General features: G+C 32.2%; 1 protein-coding gene across 1 annotated transcript; it reads left to right on the top strand.

Annotated features, from left to right (window-relative positions):
- Nucleotides 1-305: 305 nt before the first annotated feature.
- On the top strand, nucleotides 306-5,251 carry LOC126748103 (uncharacterized). Its single transcript, XM_050457106.1, has 4 exons — nucleotides 306-728; nucleotides 1,338-1,733; nucleotides 1,776-2,569; nucleotides 5,182-5,251. Exons 1-4 carry the CDS (start codon nucleotides 306-308, stop codon nucleotides 5,249-5,251), a joined length of 1,683 nt encoding a protein of 560 aa, XP_050313063.1.
- The last annotated feature ends 17,797 nt before the right edge of the window (nucleotides 5,252-23,048 follow it).

Raw genomic sequence — 23,048 nt, forward strand, 5'->3', positions numbered from 1 at the left:
AAAGCTTATTTTTTGTGAAGAATTTTATTTTCTGTTAATAAAAGCTTTGTAAATATTTACTACCTTTTAAACCACATTTTTTTTTCGGTTTTTCAAAAATAAAGTTGTTTGAATAGCCTGAGGTACATTTATACCCCACGTGGGAATGCACGCCTACTGGCTTGGCGGTGCTTTGTACTTTGATCCGGCGCGCGCTGCTTCTAAAAATAGACTTATTTACTGTTTTATATATTTCAAAGCCATTGAAGTGTTTTGTTTTAGCAGTTAGTTTCCTGGTATTTCGTTTATTTAAAATTTAATCAAAAATGTCGAAAGGCCTTAGTGATGCCGAATTAGAACGGCTATTATATGCAGACTCCGATGATGAAATAGGGGAATTTGACGTAATTTTGTCTGACGATGAGGAAAGTGGCGGGGAACCAGAAATAAATGACGAGGAGTCGGATCTTATTGAATGCGAGAGTGACAGTCAAGGCACATCTGTGGAGCAGGAACAGCAAGAGTCTATGGACGGTGGAAATCTATTTTATAAATCTAAATATGGTACCCAGTGGTCAAAAGTTCCCTATCCTCAGACACGCAGAGGAGCTAAAGATATAATAAAGAATAAACAAGGTATTACTCCGTATAGTTCAAATTTTACCACTGAAATTGAAGCTTTTTTACTGTTCATGTCAGACAATATATTGAATATATTAGTAGTTCAAACGAATAGAAAAGCTGAAGAGGTAAGTTTCCTTTTTCATTGACCTTATTTAAAATTTTATTTGATATTATTTATTAGTATTGTAATGAAATTCGGGAACACACTTTTATTGTCAACGTCAAAAACACTAACCTAACTCGCTTTGACTGTCGTTTAATTGTTTTCAAGGTAAAAACTGACTAAACAATTAAAACTGAATGATTTGTCACGAAGCGCGTCCTTTTTAAAACCCGATGGAACAGTTTCGAAATATTTAGAATTATCTTCATTGTTTTTGCCCAAAGAGACCAATAATTTTATGAGAATACTGACAGTCAAAGCAAGCAAGTATACAAATTCTAGAAAATTAGAACTACAGGGATTTACAATAATATAACCTAAATAACCTAAATTGGGGCCAAAATGGGGCTCTCAAACAAGATGAACTACCTAAAAACTAAACACTATAGATGAAAATAATAAACCAAACGTAAGTAGAACCCTAAAGAAACCCTACGAATCAACTTTAACTACAGAATACTAATAAAATTGTACAAAAACTAGCAGAATAATTAACGTATTTACATTTTCATAATAGTATTATTAGTTTTCTTTATTTTACTGTTACTTATTAAGAATAATTTTGTTATAGGTAATAAGACAATGGAATGAAAAATATCCACATAAATTGCAACGAACTTGGCAGCTTACCGATTCTATGGAAATCAAGGCGTACCTAGGAATCCTGCTGATCCAAGGAGCGCTCCAAGCAACCAAGGAGCCGCAAAAAATTTTATGGTGTACAGATAAGAAATATGTCAGGCGTAAGATAAACGATAAATTGGCGCCAATTAGAGTTTTTGATTTGTTTGTTCAGAATTGTATCATGGCCTATTCACCTGGGTCACATGTTACTATAGATGAGCAACTTGGTTCCTTCAGAGGGAGATGTCCTTTTCGAATTTACATGAAAAGTAAGCCCGATAAATATGGACTTAAAATTTGGGCAATGGCGGATAGTAAAAATTCGTACAGTATAAATTTACAGGTTTATCTTGGAAAAATAAATAACAAACCAGAAAAAAATTAGGGTGAGAGAGTGGTTCTGGATCTTGTTGATCCCCTTGGCACTGTATATGGAGTAACCACTGATAATTTCTTTACAAGTCTACCACTGGCAGATAAGCTTGCTGAAAAAAAACTTAGCCTGTGTGGAACCCTCAGAAAAAATAAGTCATACATTCCAAACGAGTTGCAACCCAAATTATTTAGGCCTGAATTTTCTAGTATGTTTGCATTCACAAAAGAACATACTATTGTGTCTTATACACCTAGGAAAGGCAAAGCAGTTATTTTATTGTCTACGGAACATCATGATGATACTGTTGCAGATGAAAAATATAAGATTAATCCTCATATTATACTTCATTATAATGATACAAAGGGTGCTGTAGATACCACAGATAAAATGGTAAAGCAATACTCTGCTCGCAGAATTTACAATCGATGGCCAATGGCAATTTTTGGCCAATTATTAGATATTGCGGCACTAAACTCTTTTATTTTATGGGACATCAAGTATCCAAAAATCAAAAAATCTAAGGACGACCGACGATATTTTTTGCTTCAGTTAGGAGAATCTTTGGTAAAAGAATATATTGTACGAAGATATAATAACTCAGGACGCTTGAGCAAGACGCTAAGGCAGTATATGCGCGATGTTGTTCCAGACTTGGCGTCTCCTCCAGTTGAAAACCAAAATGAAAGACTTGTGAAAAGTGGACGTTGTTATCTCTGTGATCGAAATAGAGATCGCAAATCTAGACAACTTTGCAAGGAGTGTCAAAATTTCGTATGCGCGGAACACCATGTAAAAGAAGTGAAGTATGTGCAAAGAAAATTAACTATGTTTTTTTATCAGTTGATTAGTTACAAGTTTATTTTATGTATTTGTATAATTAAAAACATGTAAATGTATCAGTAGTATCATTTTCATGATGGGGTACAAATGTACCCTACTTGGGACTTTACGTAACTTTTCTAACGTGGGAAGACGAAGGTTAAGAAAAAATTATTTATTTCCAGCATAATTACTTTTGTTGTCTTCATTTATGAATGTAATTTTGTGAGATGTTTTTTCCTAATTTTTTATAATCTCGCCTGTTTCGTCTTTTATTGTTATTTAATTTTTATCATTGGTTGTGTTTATAGACTGATTAATAACCCAAATTTTTTATAGTTCCTGCCTGCTACATCAATTTTATTTAATTAGTTTTTGTAATATCTATATTTCTTGTACTGCATCTCTCTTTCCACTAAAATTTTTTTTAGTAGTTGTTGTTTTAGACTATCCCTATTTTTAATGTATTTAATAGTCGTAAGGAAATCCGAGGTTTAATCTTAGTATTTTGTTTAAGAGTAAAAGACTTGGTAGACAAATTCAAGTAGTTTTCTGGGATAACTATAAATTCTTGCAGCTTAAGGATCGCTATGACCTGTACAAGTTTCCCAAGTCTCTTGAGATAAATGTCATTTTAATATTTTGTAATCTATTTTTATATAAATGTGACTTTGTTCCGGGTTAGTAATTTTATCGTTAAACTTTAATTTTGGGAATAAATCTGTCATATAATTCTGTTATATCGGTTTTATAGATAAAAAAAGAGATTTTAGGCACAATTTGTTTACTGTAGCGGACAAATACATGATCTATACAACTCGATGAATCTACAGTAACTTTGCAAGTTTTATTAAAGCTGAAATAAAAACCAATCTTGTACAATAAATTTAAATATTTATTCGTTTTGAAAGAAGAATTCTCTTCTCGAAGAGGTTAATATTTATATCGCCTATAAAAATATATAAATTATGGATGCGCAAATTTTTTAAGTATTTATTAAAAAAATATCCAAATTTGATAAAAGGGGTGTAAAGCAACAAGTTATAGAAGCATCTATATTGTTTATTTTAATTGTCATATTGTCATATTTGAATGCATTTAATTTCGGAGAGATTGCTTATGTTTGCTTTAAGTGATAATTTATTTTTTATGTATACAATTACCCTGCCATTTTTATTAAAGTGAGAACAACTTAAATCAGTTTAAAATTAGGTAGATCAAAGAGACTGATCCAAAAGAGAAATTTCTGACAATACCAATATATTGTCAAATTATTGTCAAAAACACACGATTGCTCCAAATAAGTTAAGCATTACTACAACTGATTGTTTTAATATATTTAAACATAAATATTTTATAAATAATTCCGATTTGAAAATTACACATTTTTATATAATCTTTTATGAAACAAAAAGTTTAAACAAAAATGTAACAAAGTAATAAAATACTACTTTTTCGCAGATAACTTCCTGAGAGATTGGATAAGAATTGAAAATAGATTTAATTCCAGATATATCGATTTACACCGAACCGCTTACTATTGAAAATAAATCTAATCCTTTTTTGACGGCATACTGCCAAAACCTTTCACTCGTTGGCATCAAAATATAAAATATGATTTATAAAATATAACTGAGTAAGCGTTTGCTTCCTGAATTCCTTTGATATTCTACATAAACAGTTTTCTGGAAGTTAATTCAATATAAAATATTTAAACATTACCTAGTTTCTACACGTTTTTATTTTTAAAATCTAGTAATACATTTACTAAAATAATGAACCACAGTTTGTGTTCTAAAAAGTAATTACATTTAATTACTATCCAAAAATATGTTTTTCAAGTGCGTAAAAGTAATGTCATATTTTTTGTAGCGCAAATGTTGAAATATCTCTCGGTACGATCTAAATAGCACTAACACAAACGCAAATTAATCAGCGAAAGGAAAACGGAAATTATTACAAGGTGTTCTTGCATTTTAGTAAGGTATTAAAATATTTTTTTAAACAGATTTCCTTAAGGACTTGAGCATTAGAAAATATAATTGTATTTAAATTTTATTTACAAAATTGATAAACCTACTCTGTTACAACAAAGTTAGTTAATATTTAATATTTTATGTTACTCTCTTGATACTTTTATGCAACAGAACAAATCAATATTGTAAAAAAATAGCGATATAACAATAACATATACTTAAGTTATTATCAAATCATAAACATCATTAATATATCTTGCTTTTGACACTATTAAATCCCTGTTACTCTCCATTATAAAAATTCTGTTGGTACAGGCCAGATATTACATACATTTTTCTTTAATTTTTTTTTGTTAGTAGTTGGGACATTTTCCGAAACACCACAATTGAGTGAAGGATAGGGCTCTCATCCATTCTAAACCTACCTGTTATATGCATTTTATTTTGTTATTTTGGTGAGTTCCTCTTTTATAAAGATGGATGTTATTGCATTTGCGACCCCGTTGACGTTATGGGCCATAATAGCTGTTGCTAGAAATACAGAAATTTTAGAGTAATATTTCATTTATCGCCATTCTTATATGTTTAATAGCACATTATTTTATTTGAAACAATTTTAGCAAAAACGCTTCTTTATGCTCCATATTAGAAGACGACTACGCCCAATATGAACGCAAATATGATTCCTAATTTCAACAGTTTTATGTATGTCTAAAACTGCCTAAGGATTACTGACTTTTTTTTCAACTTTCTGGTTTCCACCATTTTATGCAGAACTTTAGTACAATTTAACTCCTCATAATTTGTATTTAAGAATTTCATTGATTTTGACATTTTCCCTAACTCGCTTTACAGTAGCCCAATAAGCATCTTTAGTTCAGTGACAAGTCTAATTTTTTTTTAAGATAGGACGGTATTCTACGAGGACAGGAATTACAATTTTACGGTGACTTGGCTGTTACTATTATTCAAGCTTCTATGTTAGTAACATTTTCACATTCCAGGTGTAATAGTGCTTTATATGTTTTACAATGCACATTAATTTTTTTGCCGATTGCTTAATCACAAATTCAACCCATTTTTGGTATCATATTAAATGAATCGAAATGATGTCCAAGAAAAAAAAACTAGCTGAAGCAGAAAGGCAGGATATTTTTGCTAGCGTATTAAAAGCAGCACTATACATTTTAAGTTGAAATTAAACACAACAATAATTGCAGTTTAAAAATGGTTTACCATAGACTATTTTCTAATAAATATTTCTTTACAAAGAAAGACAAATTTCTTTTTAGGCTGATACACCAGAGCGTAATAAATATATTTACCTAATTTAAGGGTGTGAATCTTTAACACTAAGTAGTACAGTTTCTAAACCAAACTTAACGACTCCAGGGCTATGTTGTCAAATCACGCTGATATACATTGATGATGTTTCCCAGGATCTTTAGCAAGTGTCTTCAGGGCTGTCAGGCTATCAGCTATTCTTAGAATATTGTTGTTATTTTAGGATCTTCTCTTATTTTTTACCGCACATTTGAGTATTGCAAAAATATTGTCAAACGAAGATAATTCATTAAAAAATATTTTATTAATATAAAAATCACTTAAAAATATTCGTTCGGTATACCAGGTCATTTACCCAAAAAATTGTGTAAGTAACAATTTCCTGATTGCATGATGAAATAATTAAGTCATTTCCATCGTAAAAAGATTGCAAAAGTACTTTGTCGACAGAACGATGGTTTGGAAAAAACCGGAAATTCTGCTGATAAAGAAAATGATTACTAGGGTACGACGAACGAAATTTAGAAGTAGTTACGACCGGGTCTCGGGCAAGAAGAGGTAAGAAAGCAGTGCGGAAAAGCTTTCTGAAATGTTTGCTCCAAGAATAATAATAATATAAGTGCAATATTTTATTATATCGAAGAAGACCACAATCATTGTCACTTTATTAAGTTACGTAACATTACTTTTACTTTAATTATAGAATTCGCTACATATTCCTATGTACTTAAATTATTAATCCTATTATGTCGATCTTAGTTTATCTCTTGTCAAATTAGCTCTTTTATTTGGGTAACTCCACTTAAATCGTTATAATTATATTTTGCTGTTAATACAAGGTATTAAATAAACTATATATTTTGTTTCAAGGCTAAAGCGTACCTTAAGGTCCTAGTTACATACAATGTATGTAATCGTCACACGGCCTTCTCCTAGACTGGCCCAACCCCCGGTGTGACAATATCTATCTCAAAATACAATACAAGATTCCCTTAAGGCAGATATATCTCTTGTCTCTAGGATTTTATTTAAAAATTTCAGCTTTTTGACATTCATTAATTGTAAAATTTAAAAGAAAAAACTACAAAATTAAGAATACTTCACTCGGTTTATTATATTTTATAAATTGACAAAAGAATTCTTTTTATTTTGATTTTAATTTATGAAAGTAATACAAAACTAATGGTAAACAGGTTAACATTTATTAACTTAATCATATTAGTTTGGTCTTTTAAAATTCTAAAAGTATTATATGCTTAAACAAGTTTTCTTTGATTTATTTAAGTACCAAGTAATATAGTATTACAATAATTTGGATATGATGGATCCAAATCACACGTATTAAACACTAATGTACCTTCAATTACATTTGCTGGTTGAGTGTATTACTTAGAACAAGCTTGCAATATGCGTTATGTGCTTACGTTACCATCTGCCCCAGAGCTGTCGTTTTACACGTTCTAATATTTGAAAATGTGTCACTCTATTTACTGAAACATCCTGATCAACGGCATATTTGACAGACTAAAAGGACCGTTGAATTAAAAATATCCAGGAATAAGTGCCTCTAAATGATTTAGGTGGGCTGACATAAGGGTTATTGATAAAGCATTCAGTACACTTTCTATTTGTATCAATACTATGTGAAACCTTTCGAAAACTATCATAGTTTTAGCAATAATACGCTTAAGTTGGTACTTTGCAACATTACTATCTGCCTTCTAAGTACACTGCCGCTTAAAAGTATTTGCCCACCATGTATTCTTTTTAATATTTTAAATTAGATACAAAAATCTTATCTTTATACCTATATTTAGATTGTATCTCTTTTTTAAATTGCATATATGCTTAAACAGTATACCTATTAACTATGGTTCGTTGAAAAACACTCAGTATTAAAAAATAGTCTTGCAAATAACAAACAATGTAGTGAAAATATGCACTTCTTCTAAAAAACTAATCTGTTTATAGCTCGTTTCTGATGAAATTTGAAACATTTAAAGGTGATTAGTATTCAAGAATTGATTTTGTGTAACATTGGTAAATAATTACGCTTACTTATTATCTTATCTTAGAAACAGCTACTCTTATTCATAAATGTCCTAAACCTCCCTCTAACACTGGTCATATGACTCGCCAGGTTAACGATTTTCCCTTACCAATCCCTACATCCTCCCTCACCAAGAACTCACTTATATACTTTAGCAAAAAAATTTACAACCATGTTCCTCTATGTATCAGACAAATTTTAGAAGTTAAGAGATTCAAAAAGGAATTAAAATCACTTTTATTATCCAGGGCATATTATAGCCTTGACGATTTTTTTAATGATACCTTTTAACCTGTGCTCTGACATCATTTTAGTGTTTTAGTTTTGTTTCCTGTTAAATAATGTAATTTACTTCTTCTAAATTCTGTTTTATTGACAGCTTTACTTATTTTCTAATGAAATTTATCAAAAAGATGCTTTTTTTTCTCAATCTGTTTTGTTATGATTAATTTTGGTAATGTGTGTAAATTTTATGGTAAAGTGTTTTAGAAGTTATGTTTGTTTGAAATTTAAAGTGAATTTGGAATTTTTTAGTTTTTAGGATGCTTGTACACAAGATTTTGTTGTCTTACGTAATATAGCACATTTTCTTTCTTTCTTTCTTTCTTTGATGATTGTCACCGTTTCTTTTCTGGTTTTTTAACATTCTTTAAAATGGCTAAAACAAAAGAGTTATCGGTAGAAACAAAAGGTATTATCATTGGACTTCATAAGGCTGAAACGACTAACCGTCAAATTTCGATGGATTTGGGAATTCCAAGGCAGACTGTCGATTATGTTAGAAAATTCACCATAGAAGGGACTATTAGCAACAAACCTCGATCGGGAAGGCCAAAGGCAACAAGTTTAAAGGAGGATTTAAATATTATAATTACAAGCCAACGCAATAGACGCTTTATCGCCCCTAAAATCACAGTAAAAATCAACAAGCAGCGTAAAAAAGTCAGTGTTTCGATAGTAAAACGGCGACTTTATAATGCTGGTCTTAAAGGACGTTTAGCTGTATCAAAACCGCTACTGAAGGATGTTAATAAGAAGAAAAGACTTAAGTGGGCCCAATCACACAAAGAATGGATGATTGATGACTGGAAGAAAGTTCTCTGGAGTGACGAGTCGAAATTCGAGGTCTTTGGAACGAAGAGGCGAGTTTTTGATCGCCGTTATGCCAATGAAAGGGTGGTTGAGAACTGTGCGGTGGCCTCAGTTAAACACGGTGGTTCGGTGATGGTGTGGGGTTGTTTCGGAGGATCTGCAGTGGGCGATCTAATTGGCATAGAGAAAATTCTTCGAAAAGAGGGTTACAAAACAATTTTAAGTGACCATGTACTTCCTTCTGGTACTCGAATAATTGGGGAAAACTTCATCTTTCAACATGACAATGACCCCAAGCACACGTCGAAATTGTGCAAGCAATATTTAGGTCAATTCCAAAGGCAATATCTTCTGAAAGTTATGGTATGGCCCCCACAATCACCGGACCTCAATCCTATCGACTACTGTGGGATGAACTGGATAGACAAGTGCGAAAATCATTCCCCACATCAAAAGAAGACTTGTGGAGCACAAGATACCTCAGGAAACTTTGGACAAATTAATTAGAAGACTACCGAAACTCTGTGAAGCTGTTATTAAAAATCGAGGCGGACATGTAGATGAATCCAAAATTTGATTTCCTTAAATTTAATTAATTGAAAAATGTATTGTTTATATTAATTTTCTTATAAATTAACCGTTTCATAAGAATAACTGATGGGTTTATTATTTTTAGTTATAACTTTAAAACAGTCATATGTGGGTAAATACTTTTGAGCGGTAGTGTACCTCCTTGGTAAAGGCAGTAAAGTATTTACAACTATAAACATGCTTTATGCATTGCTCATGCAATTCGCTCCGTACCCCTTCAAAGTTGCTATTAATGTTGCTGAAAATAAACGATGGATTGCCATGTCTCGCGAAAAATCTTTAGAATGTTTCTAAAAACACGGTAAAATGAGGACATAAGTTCTAAATGAACTGCAAAAGTCATACAGACAAAAAGACAGAGATAATATTTAGATGTTTTACTACGACAACTATTTCGATCCTTTATCACAAATAGACCAGCCTAATCTACATCTGTATATAAAAAAGTTGGCTGTAGCGATACACGACAACCAGGGAGATTATCCATCAAAGGTATTAGAGACTTTCAGATATAACAGCCAATACGTTTCTTTGATAGGAGACAATACTAATAGAGGACCACAATGCAGGATTCGGACATACTCAAATTTGAAAATAACATAATACGTCATGTGATACTTTGAATAAATAAACATAGGTTGCAACTTTTCGTATTAAATCGACGACTGCTTAAGTCTTTCTCCTTCTTGTAAAATATCATCATGAAAAGAGTGTCATAAATAAACTAAAAGTTTACTTCTAGAATTAAATTTGCGATCGTTAGCCACATCTTGAATTTTATGGGGAACTGACACTTTGTGCTTAACAAAAAGAAATGTGGCTTCACTCACTTCTTTAAGATTTTTAATAAACCGAAACCAATAAGCTGTAACTTATGCATGTAAGTGACGAGAAACTTTTAGGAGAAAATAATAATTGTTCTGTAAACTTGAACAAATGTTTGTACAGTTTTTCGAATTACTGGTAATTTATCAATAGGATGATGCACAGAAATGTCTAAAGGCCATGAGTCTGGAAACTGATGTAACCATTCAGGCCCATAAAAACCTAGAGACTTAATCCTCACAGATACTCTGTCAGATTAAAGCTGGTTGGGACATATCTCTAGTCTGATATATTTGTTAATTTTTGGATCTCAGTTACCCGATTTCCAACCAGTAATTTTAAATTATGAGAAAAAGCTCTAATACACGCAAGGGCAACAGTCGAATAATAGAAATTGTTTTTAAAGGACTGAATCGAGTTTAGGAACATACTAAATAAATATGAATCCATTCACGTTCATCAATAGTATGCACAGAATGTCCAAATTTGGAAAATTTTGTAGATTATCTCGAAGATAGAGCCGTTAGGTTTTCGAATTTTTGGGCAACTTTTTTATGAAACAAAATATGCGGTTCTCAAAAATTTGGCAGATTTTAAGAATTTTGGATTTTAGGATCCCCCTTCTAAGTCCATTACTATTAAACATATAAAGAAAGTAAAAAATGGTTTTTATAGATGGTTTTTCGTAGAACACGATTATGTTCTCTGTTTTATTGTTATGCCTTAGGATTCTGAAATAAAGAATAAATTTATATTTTTTTTATGAGGAACACTGTATTTTTTTAAATAGAAACATCCACTTTCCAATTTCAAAAAACTAAACAAAAATTCCAAAAAGAATAGTATGTAATTTTACCTTTACTGGGGTTATTACGTACTTTAAAGGAACTGAAATTTTGCTGTCTATGATTTTCAAAAGATGCTTTTCAACTAGAACCTTTTCATCAACCTGTTTATCATATACTCATTTAACTTCAACCTTCTCAATTTCCCAAATTTTGGGAAAATTTCGGCTTAATTGAGCATGTATTTTCAAACCACGAAAAAATTATCACGCCAAATGCTAAATACCTAACGGTACGGATATAACCTAGCTTATCTTAGTATTTAACAAAGGTTTATTTTTTCTAAGACAGTAAAGAACGTGCTCCAATTAGCATATTCTTTTTACTAGGATAATAAAACTTGGGATCAGTAGGTTCAACATATTTAGGGATTATCAGTTATTTCTGCAATACATAAACAATGAATAACTTATCAAGACCTTAAAACCAATTAAGAAACATTGTCTGATGAAATAAAGTTTGACATAGAGGTATTATCCAACAGTGCACGAATTAAATGTTGTTTTCCATTATTATCACACATCTTGATTTAAAGTAATGGTAAGAAGAATCTGACCAGCAGATGAGTGGTCAAAACAGCTAGCAACCACCTTCATCTCAAGTTGCTGTTCGTCTGCCTCTGAAAATTCGTCAGCCCACACCGCATCAGAAATAAATGGATGATGGAAGGAAGGAATTATGCTTTTCGGATCAGATTTTATAGCCTCGAAACCTATAAATCGGCAAGTCTTTGGCGCATACAATTTAAGATTCAAGATCTTTTGATGCCTTTAAGCAAATGTCGAGCTAAGCATAGGCTTAGTTAGGGTAAGGTCTATAATAATTATAACATGATCACATAATCTTTTCTTTTGAATTATCTAAGTGTAAAAACTAAATATGCAAATGCATATTTACTTTTTCGAAAATATTAGCATGGTGCGACAAAAATGTGACTATTTATTGAAAACTTGATAATTTTCGCTTGAGTCCTTTTTTTTTAACTCCTTAGAAATGCTGTTATTTAAATAAATTAAAAATGGATCTCAAGTTTTGATATCAAAATTTCCAAACATTTTATATTTTTGGCTAAACAGTTTGGCTAAGTATATTTCGATAAGACACAAATATTTAGTACAGTTATGCACCATAAGTTTTTTGTTATTGTACCGTAAACGTAGCCTTTCATACTAGTTCATAATTGTCAGCACAAAATTCTACAGAATTATTACAATATGTGGTTAATTATTCTTATGAAAAACTTATGTAAAGAAATAAGTAAATCATGTCATTATATTTAAAATTATAAACAAACGACAGATAGAAGTCTCGAAACTGAAATCACTATTCATAGACACTCGAAAATTTTGGCAACTTTATTAAGTAAGTTTGCACTTGCTCGCTTTGCAGTTAAAGATTGATTACCAAATCTTTAATTGCTCTTGTCTACATTGCAATATAAACTGTTGAGCTTCGAAGATCTTTATATTAGATAAATTTTCAAATGAATCAGTGTTCGAGACATCAAATTTGTTGAGATTTTTCTAGTTCACTCCAATTGTACTGATGGAAATTCACTTAAAATGGATCGACTTAAATGGAGGTCTTCAAACTATCAATGCGCATTACAATCTTAACTAAATTTGAGTTATTAAATGCTAACTAGCTGAATGCCCGCGGCGTTGCTCGCGTGAAAATAGAAGAAAAGTCGAAGAAGGCCTCCAATAATAGTACATGCTACCCACAATTGCCACGCCGTTTTCCTTGAGGTCAAGGTGCGCGATTGATATAATATAATTATTATAACCTATCGTTCGTGTGACGTCAGATGTGCATGTCGCACCTCGAGTCGCCTCGCCCGGTCTTGTCGATCCACGTACCAGCGCTTTCGGCATACTGCACAGAAAATGTTATCGGCTTAAAAACTATATTGTTTTTATAAAAAAATATACGCAATAAAACAATAAAAAAATAGTGTTGAAAGGTCTCGGTAACCAGAGGATTATTAAAAAGAAAAGATCGTGTAAATTGATGCAATACAACTCTCTCACGAACTTGCTGAAAAATTTGGCTTTGTATTTTAAATATATAGATGCTTTGATAATAGAAATTACCTTTTGTTCTATGCACAACTAAAACATAAACTATTTTACAACTAAATTAGATCTCACGTAATGGGATTCCTGACTCTTATTAAGCTCATCAGACGTTTTATTTTAAACTCAACTTGAAAGTATTACAAATAAAAAATATACCTTAGTTCCACTCTAATCTGATTTATTTTTTCATTTTTAAAAATATGTAACGATATGGACTTATGTTTAATATTGAGACAACTTTCTTGAAATAATTATCTATTATTTTAATTTTAATAGGCTATGGCCATGCATCTCTATGAAAACAATGCCATATGTTTATGGTAATAGGTTTATGCCATTATAATATTATTTATTAACGAATTGAACCTCTTGAAGTAATTTGCCTAAAAGTAAATTTGTTGACCAATTTTTAAAACTGGTTCATTAGTGAATAAAACAGCACATTGCCGCTCTCGACCTCTTCTTAAAATGTGCCTAAACGTCCATCAATGTCAAGTCGTCATCGTTTTCAGGATATAAATATTTATCGCATTCTAAGGCAAATTTTGCAGTAATACCTCGGTATACAAAATCCAAGTCTCATAACTGTTCGGCATTCTCTTGGTTTGCCGAATGGGCACAAGATCGATTGGACAAAGACGCCCATTTTTACCGCCAATTATCTTTTTGGACAAAGCTCATTTTTACCTCGGAGGCTATGTCAATGAGCAGACTCTATACGTGATCATTTAAAAGGCAATGCACTCACAGAAAATCACGGTTTGGTATGATTTTTTGTCTAGCGGCATTAACGGCCTATTTTTCTTCGAAAATGTGCAAGGTATCAACAAGATGGTGCAACTTGCTACACAGCTAACGTAAGAGTTGAACTTCTGAGTCTCATCTTTGAAAATCGAATCAGCAGCAATTCCGAAGTTGTTTGGCCGCCTCAGAGCTGAGGTTTCAGCCCGTCGAACTTCTTTTTGCGAGAAGCCATTAAGGATAAATCTTACGGCAACCATCCAGAGAAAATCGACGACTTCAAACCGCGAAATCTATAGCTGATGAGATTGAAGCCAAACAATCGAAAATACTAAAAAAATTGATTGTTGTAAGGCTAGTTGTGGCAACTACATGATCGATAATTTTTTTAAATTCTTAAGGAACAGGAAATCAGTAAAAAGGAATCTTTTTAAAAAAACGAAATTTTGTCGTTGATCTAATAATCTTCTTTTTCAGAGATACTTTAAGTTCTAAACAAGAATTTAAAAAATACATATTTAATTGCCTTTTTTGTAAATACATATTTTCATTAAACTAAATACCATTTTTTATAAGAACATGCTATTTTATTAATTTTAATTGCTTGCATTTGTTATCTAACAATAACTAAAATATAAATTCTAAAAAAGTACATAACATACATTTAATTTTTATTTAACCTTTAAATAGTAAATTTTTAACTAGTGTATTAAAGGTAAAGGTATTAGCTTTCCTTAAAAGGGGTCAGCTATCCATCAAGCATCAATTATATTATAATAGAATAGCAACTACCATATTGTCAACCGTCAGAGCCAGCAAAGGTTTAGAGGGGTCATATGACTTCTGGTCCATCTGTTGCCATTTAGGGGAAAGTTATTACGTTTTGTAGGAAAAATTTGTTCTGCTGAAACCGAGAAATAACAAAAATATCATACTGCGAAAAGCAGGGTAGTTCTTTCAAGTTTATTACTTTGGTTATGAGTGTATGAAAGTAGTAGTTTTAACGGTTAGAGCTCATTTTTGGTTCTTTTTTTTATCGATTGGTTTTCTATTATTATTTCTTAATTAAAATTTTGCTCAAAAGAAATATTGTATAAACAAAATAAAAGCCAAAATATTTCACCAAAATATGCTAGTTTCACGCTGCTAATCTGCCTATTTAGCTATCTAAAAACCTTACCATTAAAGTTAAGTTAATTTTAAGTAGTAACCTTCGCTCTGGAACAAAATAAATTAAAAAAAAAGTTATTATCGTGCTGTCTACATTTAACTTGCTGATAGTAAAAACTATTTACTAATATGTATCAATCGTTACTTCAATTGAATACATATTTACTTTGTGAAAGTTTCTAGAAAATATCAATTTTTGATTGCAAGTTGAGAGTTTAAAGCTAGAAAAAAATAAACCTGACTTAAATGAGAAAACGCAAATAAAGACATCACTTGTCAAATACAGAGCAATATGTAATTTTTTGCTAGCCGAATCGAGTGGCGCGAAATTCAAATTTATTTAGTCCGTTGTTTGCGCCCAAAATTTATACGGTTGGTAATTAAATTACGTGACACATGACGTGTTTGTTTGGTATGATTTAATATTATGTCAGTATTTCACATTAAAAAGTTATTGGTGAAAAACTGACTTTTTGGTGTTTCTTATGCCACTATCACTAGATAAAAATATGACATATGATCTATAATTGTCCTAGTTTGTGAACACAATAATTATTTAATGCTGTCATAGTAGTGTGTATATCTTTGGCATTTGAACAGTTTTCATCTAGTAGATTAATACTACATTAATACTAAATAACGTGGTTATTAGTACTTAGTTATTACTGATTCACTAGCTGAATAAAATTGATGTCTATAGATAGCACTTAGCTTAAGATTACTTAATTCCAGAGTCATAAGGTTTTGTTGGGTCACTTCGATCTATTTTATTAAAATTCACTATATCCTTAATAGAAATGCTCATACCTCCGCCCTTGGTACAGGAGTTCAATACTACGGATACATGGGATTCAGTCTTTGCAAGAATGGATTCCCTATATCCATGGATGTCTTGAAGTGTGTTTTGTTGTTATATAACCACGTTTTTGTAAGAACAACTACATAGCTAGAAATACTTTTTAGGTTACTGGAAAACTTTGGATATTAAATTGAATTATACTGAGAATATTTTTGGTTAATTTTTTCTAAATCATTAGAGTTCTATAAAATTTTAATATTATCGTCTTGTTTCCTTTTTTAAATCTCCTAGCAGCTTTTGAAAAGCTCTAAGTTATATTTAACACGTTGATGGACGTTACTGCCATAGCAGTATTCTAAAATTCACGCTATGGGACACCTACTGCTATGACAGTAAAATAAATTGCCTGTAAAAATTCACTTCTGCCATAGCAGTAGGAATTTGAATATAAATTTACTTTAGTTCAACTACTACTGTCCCACCGCAACGCTTTTAAATTTGGGGCACTTTCCTACTAGTAGGAGAAACTAGTTGGCATGGGCAAGCTGTTTGTTCCTTGAGTGGGGAGTAATTTTGGCGCCCCTACGGTTATTACCCAGTTTTATCTTAACTGTCCCAGAAATAGCACGTGTTTTTGTTTTTGTGATCTGCGTAATTAGTAATGGATCCTAAAGAAGAACAGAGATTGTAAAAACTTTATGATGAAGTGTCAAGTGATACTACAGTGATAACACAGTGAGAGTGATTCTACAGACACGGAAAGGTCGGACTCCCTTGTAGACAGAGACGGTGAATTTGATATAAATGACCCTACTTTCTGAAGTTCTGAAATTGAGATGTGAGAGAAAGAAAATATTGAAACAAATACCAATAGTGAATATGTTGACACATAAATTAAGACGAACGAAGGCAAAGACGGTGAGTTTTCTAGTTTTACACTTTTCTTTGTTTATTGCATGTTTGTATATTTTTTTAGTAAATGCGTCGAATTTGTGCATGATATCCCCAATTTTAACTTTGATCATGATGCAGCAGGACAAAAATTGACATTACTGATGGCATAAGTGCTTTTGTGTATTTCAAATGCTTTGGACGTCAAATGTATAATATATAAATAAATCAAAAAATAATAAATCAAAAATGTATTAATAAATTACTTTAATAAATATGGTATCCAGAACTTCTCGGCCAGACAAAAAAAAATCCAGGTCATCAAAATTTGTTTCAATTGTACCAAGGGAATTTTATATTCTTATAGCTGTGACCATAATAGAGCCCAAATAGGGTATCTCATGTTAAGGAAGGTCTTTTCAGTGGATCCCTTATACTATCACCCTATATTTTCTCACTTTATGTCTGGAAGAAGATATGAGCAAATTCTAAGATACCTATGTTGTTATGAAAATGTAAGTCAAGATAAACTGTACAAGGTACAACCTCTTCTGGATATTATTATTCTTCGAGAACTTCCAAAATACTTATAGCCCAAGTAACACTTAAGGTTAGGCTTAGTATATGACAGTACATAAAAATAAACGAGCAAGATATGAAAAAAGGTGAATCCTACATCTGGAGAAGACGTCGAGGTGTATACGTCTCCAAATGGAGAGAAAACAGGAATGCCTTACTTTTAACCACCAAGTATCATCCCAAGTTAATTGAAGTCTCAAATCGCTATAGCAAGGTAAATTTTTTGTTTTTATAAAATAGGTACACTAATACAATAATATATATTTTTTAAGGTGAAATTAAAACCAGTTGAAGTAGCAGAATACAACAAATATATGTCGGGTGTTGATCGATTGGATCAGCTTGTATCTGACTACTTATTGCGAACAAAGACAGTAAAGTCGTATAAGAAATCATTTTTCATTTACTACACATTACATTATTTAACGCATTTATTATTTACAAGAAAAAAATAAGAAATATCAGAATGATCGAATTTTAAGAAAAGATTATTCGAGGATTGCTCGAAGTACCTGCAAATGAAAAAAATGGTAGACTTTTTTTTGAAACAACCAAGAAAAATGTCTGTACATGATAATCGGTGAACTCCAGCAAGACCAGAGTAGCATTATTAATTGATACCCCACATTTTCCCGAAAAGATCTTCTTGCCCTCTGAGAATTATAAAAATGCTTTTTAAACTGCAAGGAGTGTCTTAAAAAGGACACAAGTGTCATACAGATGTAAGTGTGGTGAAGAAATACCATCATTATGTCCGATATGCTTTGAAAGTTACCATTTTAGCCTTAGGATTAGTTTAAGATGTAGTTTATTTCTTTCCTTAAAATAAAAGTTTCTCCAAGTTAACGTTTTGAAAATATATACTGCTGTATTAGTATAATGTCCTAAAATTGTTATTAAAAAATTACTGCTTATGCAGGAATGCGTTCTGTCATAAAATCAAAAAGTAAAGTTGGTGGGTCACAATTGTTATGGCAGTATGGCGTCCAAAGTTGTTTTTTATGAAACTTTATCCTATTTTATATATATGGTCAAAATATGGAAAAAATCATTCATATGTTTCTAAAATATTAATGTGATTTTTTTGGAACATCGACTATTTTCGCACTGTCCGTCAATGTATTAATTAGATCATGGTTGATGTATATTGTTTCCTGTTTACTATGATAGCGTCCTATATCATTTATTTTTTTTATTTTCTTGGCCGCTATCCTTTTCTTCTTGTCTTCTGTCTCTCTAAAAATTTCTAAGAGGTTAATGCCATGTTTTTCTTTTAGGCGCCCACCCTATATATTTTTACTTATACTGTCTGTCAATTTTTAATGTAGAAGCCAGTTTGTCCATAATTCGCAATCCACAATTTGCTCCAGTTTATCATTTGGTCTTAAAATTATTACATTATTGTTTACTATTTTTTATTATTTGGTTTTTTTTTAATACGTTGAATTTTTTCTTTAAGTTTTTTATTTTGATTTGTTCTTCATATTTCTAAAACAACTTGTTATCAATTTCTTTTAACTTTGCCATAAGGTCTGCAGTTGTGTAATTATCCTTTTTATAATCTATATTTGTTTTTGTTTTCACATTTTTTACGTTTCCATTCAGAAATTTTTCCATAGCGCTTATAAGAAGGTTTTATTATTTTAAGGCGTTTTCAATGATACTATCTTACAACTATCGCAGCAAAAAGCCTCTTTATCTTCCCTAATTGCTTTTCTACAAATTTCATGGTCGTCCGACATAGCCCAAGTAACTTTCCTATTTTGGAATAATAATATCGTAATCAAGCCGACAACTTCGCACGTCGAGCGCAGCTGTTTACACGTAATAGTCACATGATTTTTTTAAATTTAATATTTGAAGTTGGTAGTTACTTTGTCAAAAATGTTCACTAGATACTCTAACGTCCACACTTACAGCCAAATATTTTTTAAGCACTTTTTTTACCAATTCTTTTATAATTTTAGGATATAAAGTAAACAAAATCTTGCATCACGATTCAATAGCTTCGAAGGACCCAGCTTCAAACCTAAAACAGTACCGCGCAAGATAAAATCCAAAGTTGGATTGGGAATTCATTACATAAGAGGCACCTCAACGAGATTCGACAATTGTACGTCGAATATAAAATATATCCTAAAAGTCATATTCAAAATATATTAAAATAACACAAACCGCCATTTCTTTTAAAGGCTCATATGTTTATGAATAATATAAATGCTTTGAAATTTCTATATTATTATTACCGATGGAAACCAATTATTTTAGCAGAATTTAAAAGTAAACCTTAAATAAACTTAACTAATCAACTTAAACTACAAAATAAGAGCAAAATACTACAAAAATTATGAAAATAATAAAGGTATTTACATTTTCATAACTATAATTATATATGTGTATTGGTATACGGAATAACTCTTATTCTCGTCTATATCAGTTCTAACAGTTCGTATAAGAAATTAATATAGCAACGGGCACGCCTATAACTTGGCGTTGTTGGCATGTTCCAAAGTATAAGCTTATAGTACACAAAGCAATTATAAATAGTAAGTATTTTGCGATTCAAATGTCTTAGATTGTGCGATTATGAGATAATAGAGGTCGAATCCTTACAACCCTTCCATCCAAATATTTCTGAATGGCATTACGTTCCGTATGTTGGAATATCAATTCGCAAGTAAATCATGTGTTTCACGCGCGAGCCGAGATTCCAGTAAAAATATATTTCTATTTAGTATTCTGACGGTAGATGTAGCGAAAGGGAATAATTTATTAATAACCTAGAGAAAAAGCCTATGCAAATAGAAATTTAAGGAGTAAGTCTTTGAAAGAATTCTTTAAGAAATATTTTCAAAAATTAAAACTAAGTGTATCATATAGTCTTTTTCATGAATTTGCCGTCTATAAGTTACATAATAACAGCTTTGTCTAAGTTCTTTTTAATTTTCAGGGTATCCGAGATAAAACAGTCCATCCTGAAAATCATAAAAAATAAATGGTTTAGCCAAAAATGGTCGAACACGTCAAATTTAACATTAAGGGAAACATTTATTGACAAAAATTGAATTTTCAAAAATTTTTTAGGTATGGTATATGTATAATTCTAAAATTTTGTGAACATTACTTTTAGATACGCCAGATGCAGACTATAAAGCACTTTGATTGGGAGGGCATCATTTATTACGAATTATGTTAAAATAAGAAGTTTTCAATTATTAAAGTGTCTTATTTAATTACTAGTGTTTTATTTACTTAAAGACTAATGTACGATGTAACAAAAAGAGTGCTTTTTCAGTGATTTTAAATTTAAAAAGGCTTATAGCACGTGTGTGAAGTAAATTAAAAAAAATACAGTTTAAGTTCTCTTGTGTATTTGGCGTGCACTTCTATGCCGGATATTCTGTCTGCAGTATCCTATTTTATCAGATACCCGTGTGGGGTTCGGGTACGGTTGTAGAATAGCCCCAAGGTATTGTCTGCCTGTCGTAAGAGGCGACTAAAAGACAACCGAGTCTCTGCCGGTATAAGCAGAATACCTTAGGACAATCCACCATCATCGTCCTCAAGGAGAGAGTAGGAAATGACTCTCTTTCTGAGACCCATCTACTCGGTGAAGGTTCTTTAACCGAACAGAACTATACCTTTTTCTAGAGAGGTTATCCAGAGGATGGTAGAAGGCTGCACGGAGTAGGCTTCGCGATAAAGAACGATATAGTCAAATCACTCCAACAACTACCTTATGGCATCTCCGAAAGACTTATGCTGCTCAAATACCAAGTGGCTAATGGTAATTATGTTACCATCATATCGGCTTATGCACCAACACTGGACGCAGACCTTGAAATAAAGGAAGTATTTTATGAAGAACTCAACAACATCTTAGAAAGAATACCAAGGAAAGAACATGTTATTCTCTTGGGAGATTTCAATGCCAGGGTTGGTAAAGCAGCTGATATATGGCCAAAGGTTATCGGTGCCCACGGAATCGGAAAAGCAAATTCAAACGAAGAGTTGCTATTGGAACTGTGCAGAGAACATGACTTAGCCATAACAAATACCTTCTTTCAAATGGATGATAAATTCAAAGGTACTTGGTGTCACCCTCGATCGGGACACTGGCATATGCTGGACTACATAATAGTACGCCAGAAAAATCTGAACGAAGTGCAAGTTACTAAAGCCAGAGTTGACGTAGAGTGCTGGACGGACCACCGCCTGGTCCTGGCTAACTTAAAAATCAACTTAAAACCAAGGTATAGGCGTGGCAACAGTAAGAAAGTCAACAAAAAGCTTTGCCTAGAAAAACTCAAGGATACAGCAGTAGCTTCGCATTTTCGTAGCGAAATTAGGAAAAATCTTCAAGTTCCCACTAGAAGAACACTGGGCTTTAGTTAAACAAAATCTAATGGACATTAGCAGCTCAATTCTGGGAACCATGCCGCGCAATCAGCAGTTCGCAGATGACCGAGACTACAAAAAGTTTTTTCAAGCTCTAAAAGAAGTGTACGGTCCTTCTTGCCGAAATATATGCCCAGTAAAAGACATGCACGGCAATACTCTTAAGGACATAAAAGATATCATGCTAAGATGGAGGGAACACTATTGCACAGTACTTAATCAATCAAACGAAGTTGACCTCAAAGTGATAGACATGATTCCACAATATGAAACGGCACACGAACTGGATGGTCCAATATCTGTGGAAGAAATTCGATCAGCTATCAAAAAATTAAAAAATAATAAAGCTGCGGGGCCCGACGGCTTACCAGCTGAGATCTACAAGGCGGCCGGTGACGATATTATTGTACCGTTGAAATCTATCTTAGACAAAATCTGGCTCAGCGAAAAAACCCCGCAAGACTTTAAAAACGCCAATATTATAAAGGTTGTAGTCTGTCCGCTAAAGATCTTAGCGGATAGACTACAACCAGTAGTGGAAAAACTTATTCCAGAAACCCAGAGCGGCCTTCGGCCAAACAGAGGAACCAACGATCTGATCTTTGCACTTCGCCAACTTCAAGAAAAGGCGAGAGAACATCAGACTCAATTACATGTCGCATTCATAGATCTGGCGAAGGCCTTTGATTCGGTTAACAGAAAGGTCCTCTGGTGCATTTTAAAACGTTTCGGAATCCCAAATAAATTCGTTTCAGTGGTCGAAAATGTACATACAAGTAATCAAGCACAATTGCTAGTAAACGGTGAGCTTTCCGAACCGTTCTCCACTGAGACGGGAGTTAGGCAGGGCTGCGTCCTGGCTCCTATTTTGTTCAATGTTTTCCTTGCGGCGCTATCGATCATTGTTGACAGAAATCTAACTGCTAGAGGGATTGGAATCAGATATAGATATGATGGAGGGCTTTTCAATTTAAAACGTCTTAGAGCTAGAACAAGAGTGAGTTTTATCACGGATTTTCAATATGCGGATGACTGTGCGCTGATTGCGTACACAGCAGAAACTCTTCAGGAAATTCTTGCTTCTTATGCCTGGGCATACCAAGCCTTAGGTCTAAAACTAAACACGTCAAAAACCAAGCTTCTT

This window comes from Anthonomus grandis, chromosome 22 (genome assembly GCF_022605725.1).
Source record: "Anthonomus grandis grandis chromosome 22, icAntGran1.3, whole genome shotgun sequence".
In the NCBI taxonomy this organism is placed as follows: domain Eukaryota; kingdom Metazoa; phylum Arthropoda; class Insecta; order Coleoptera; family Curculionidae; genus Anthonomus; species Anthonomus grandis.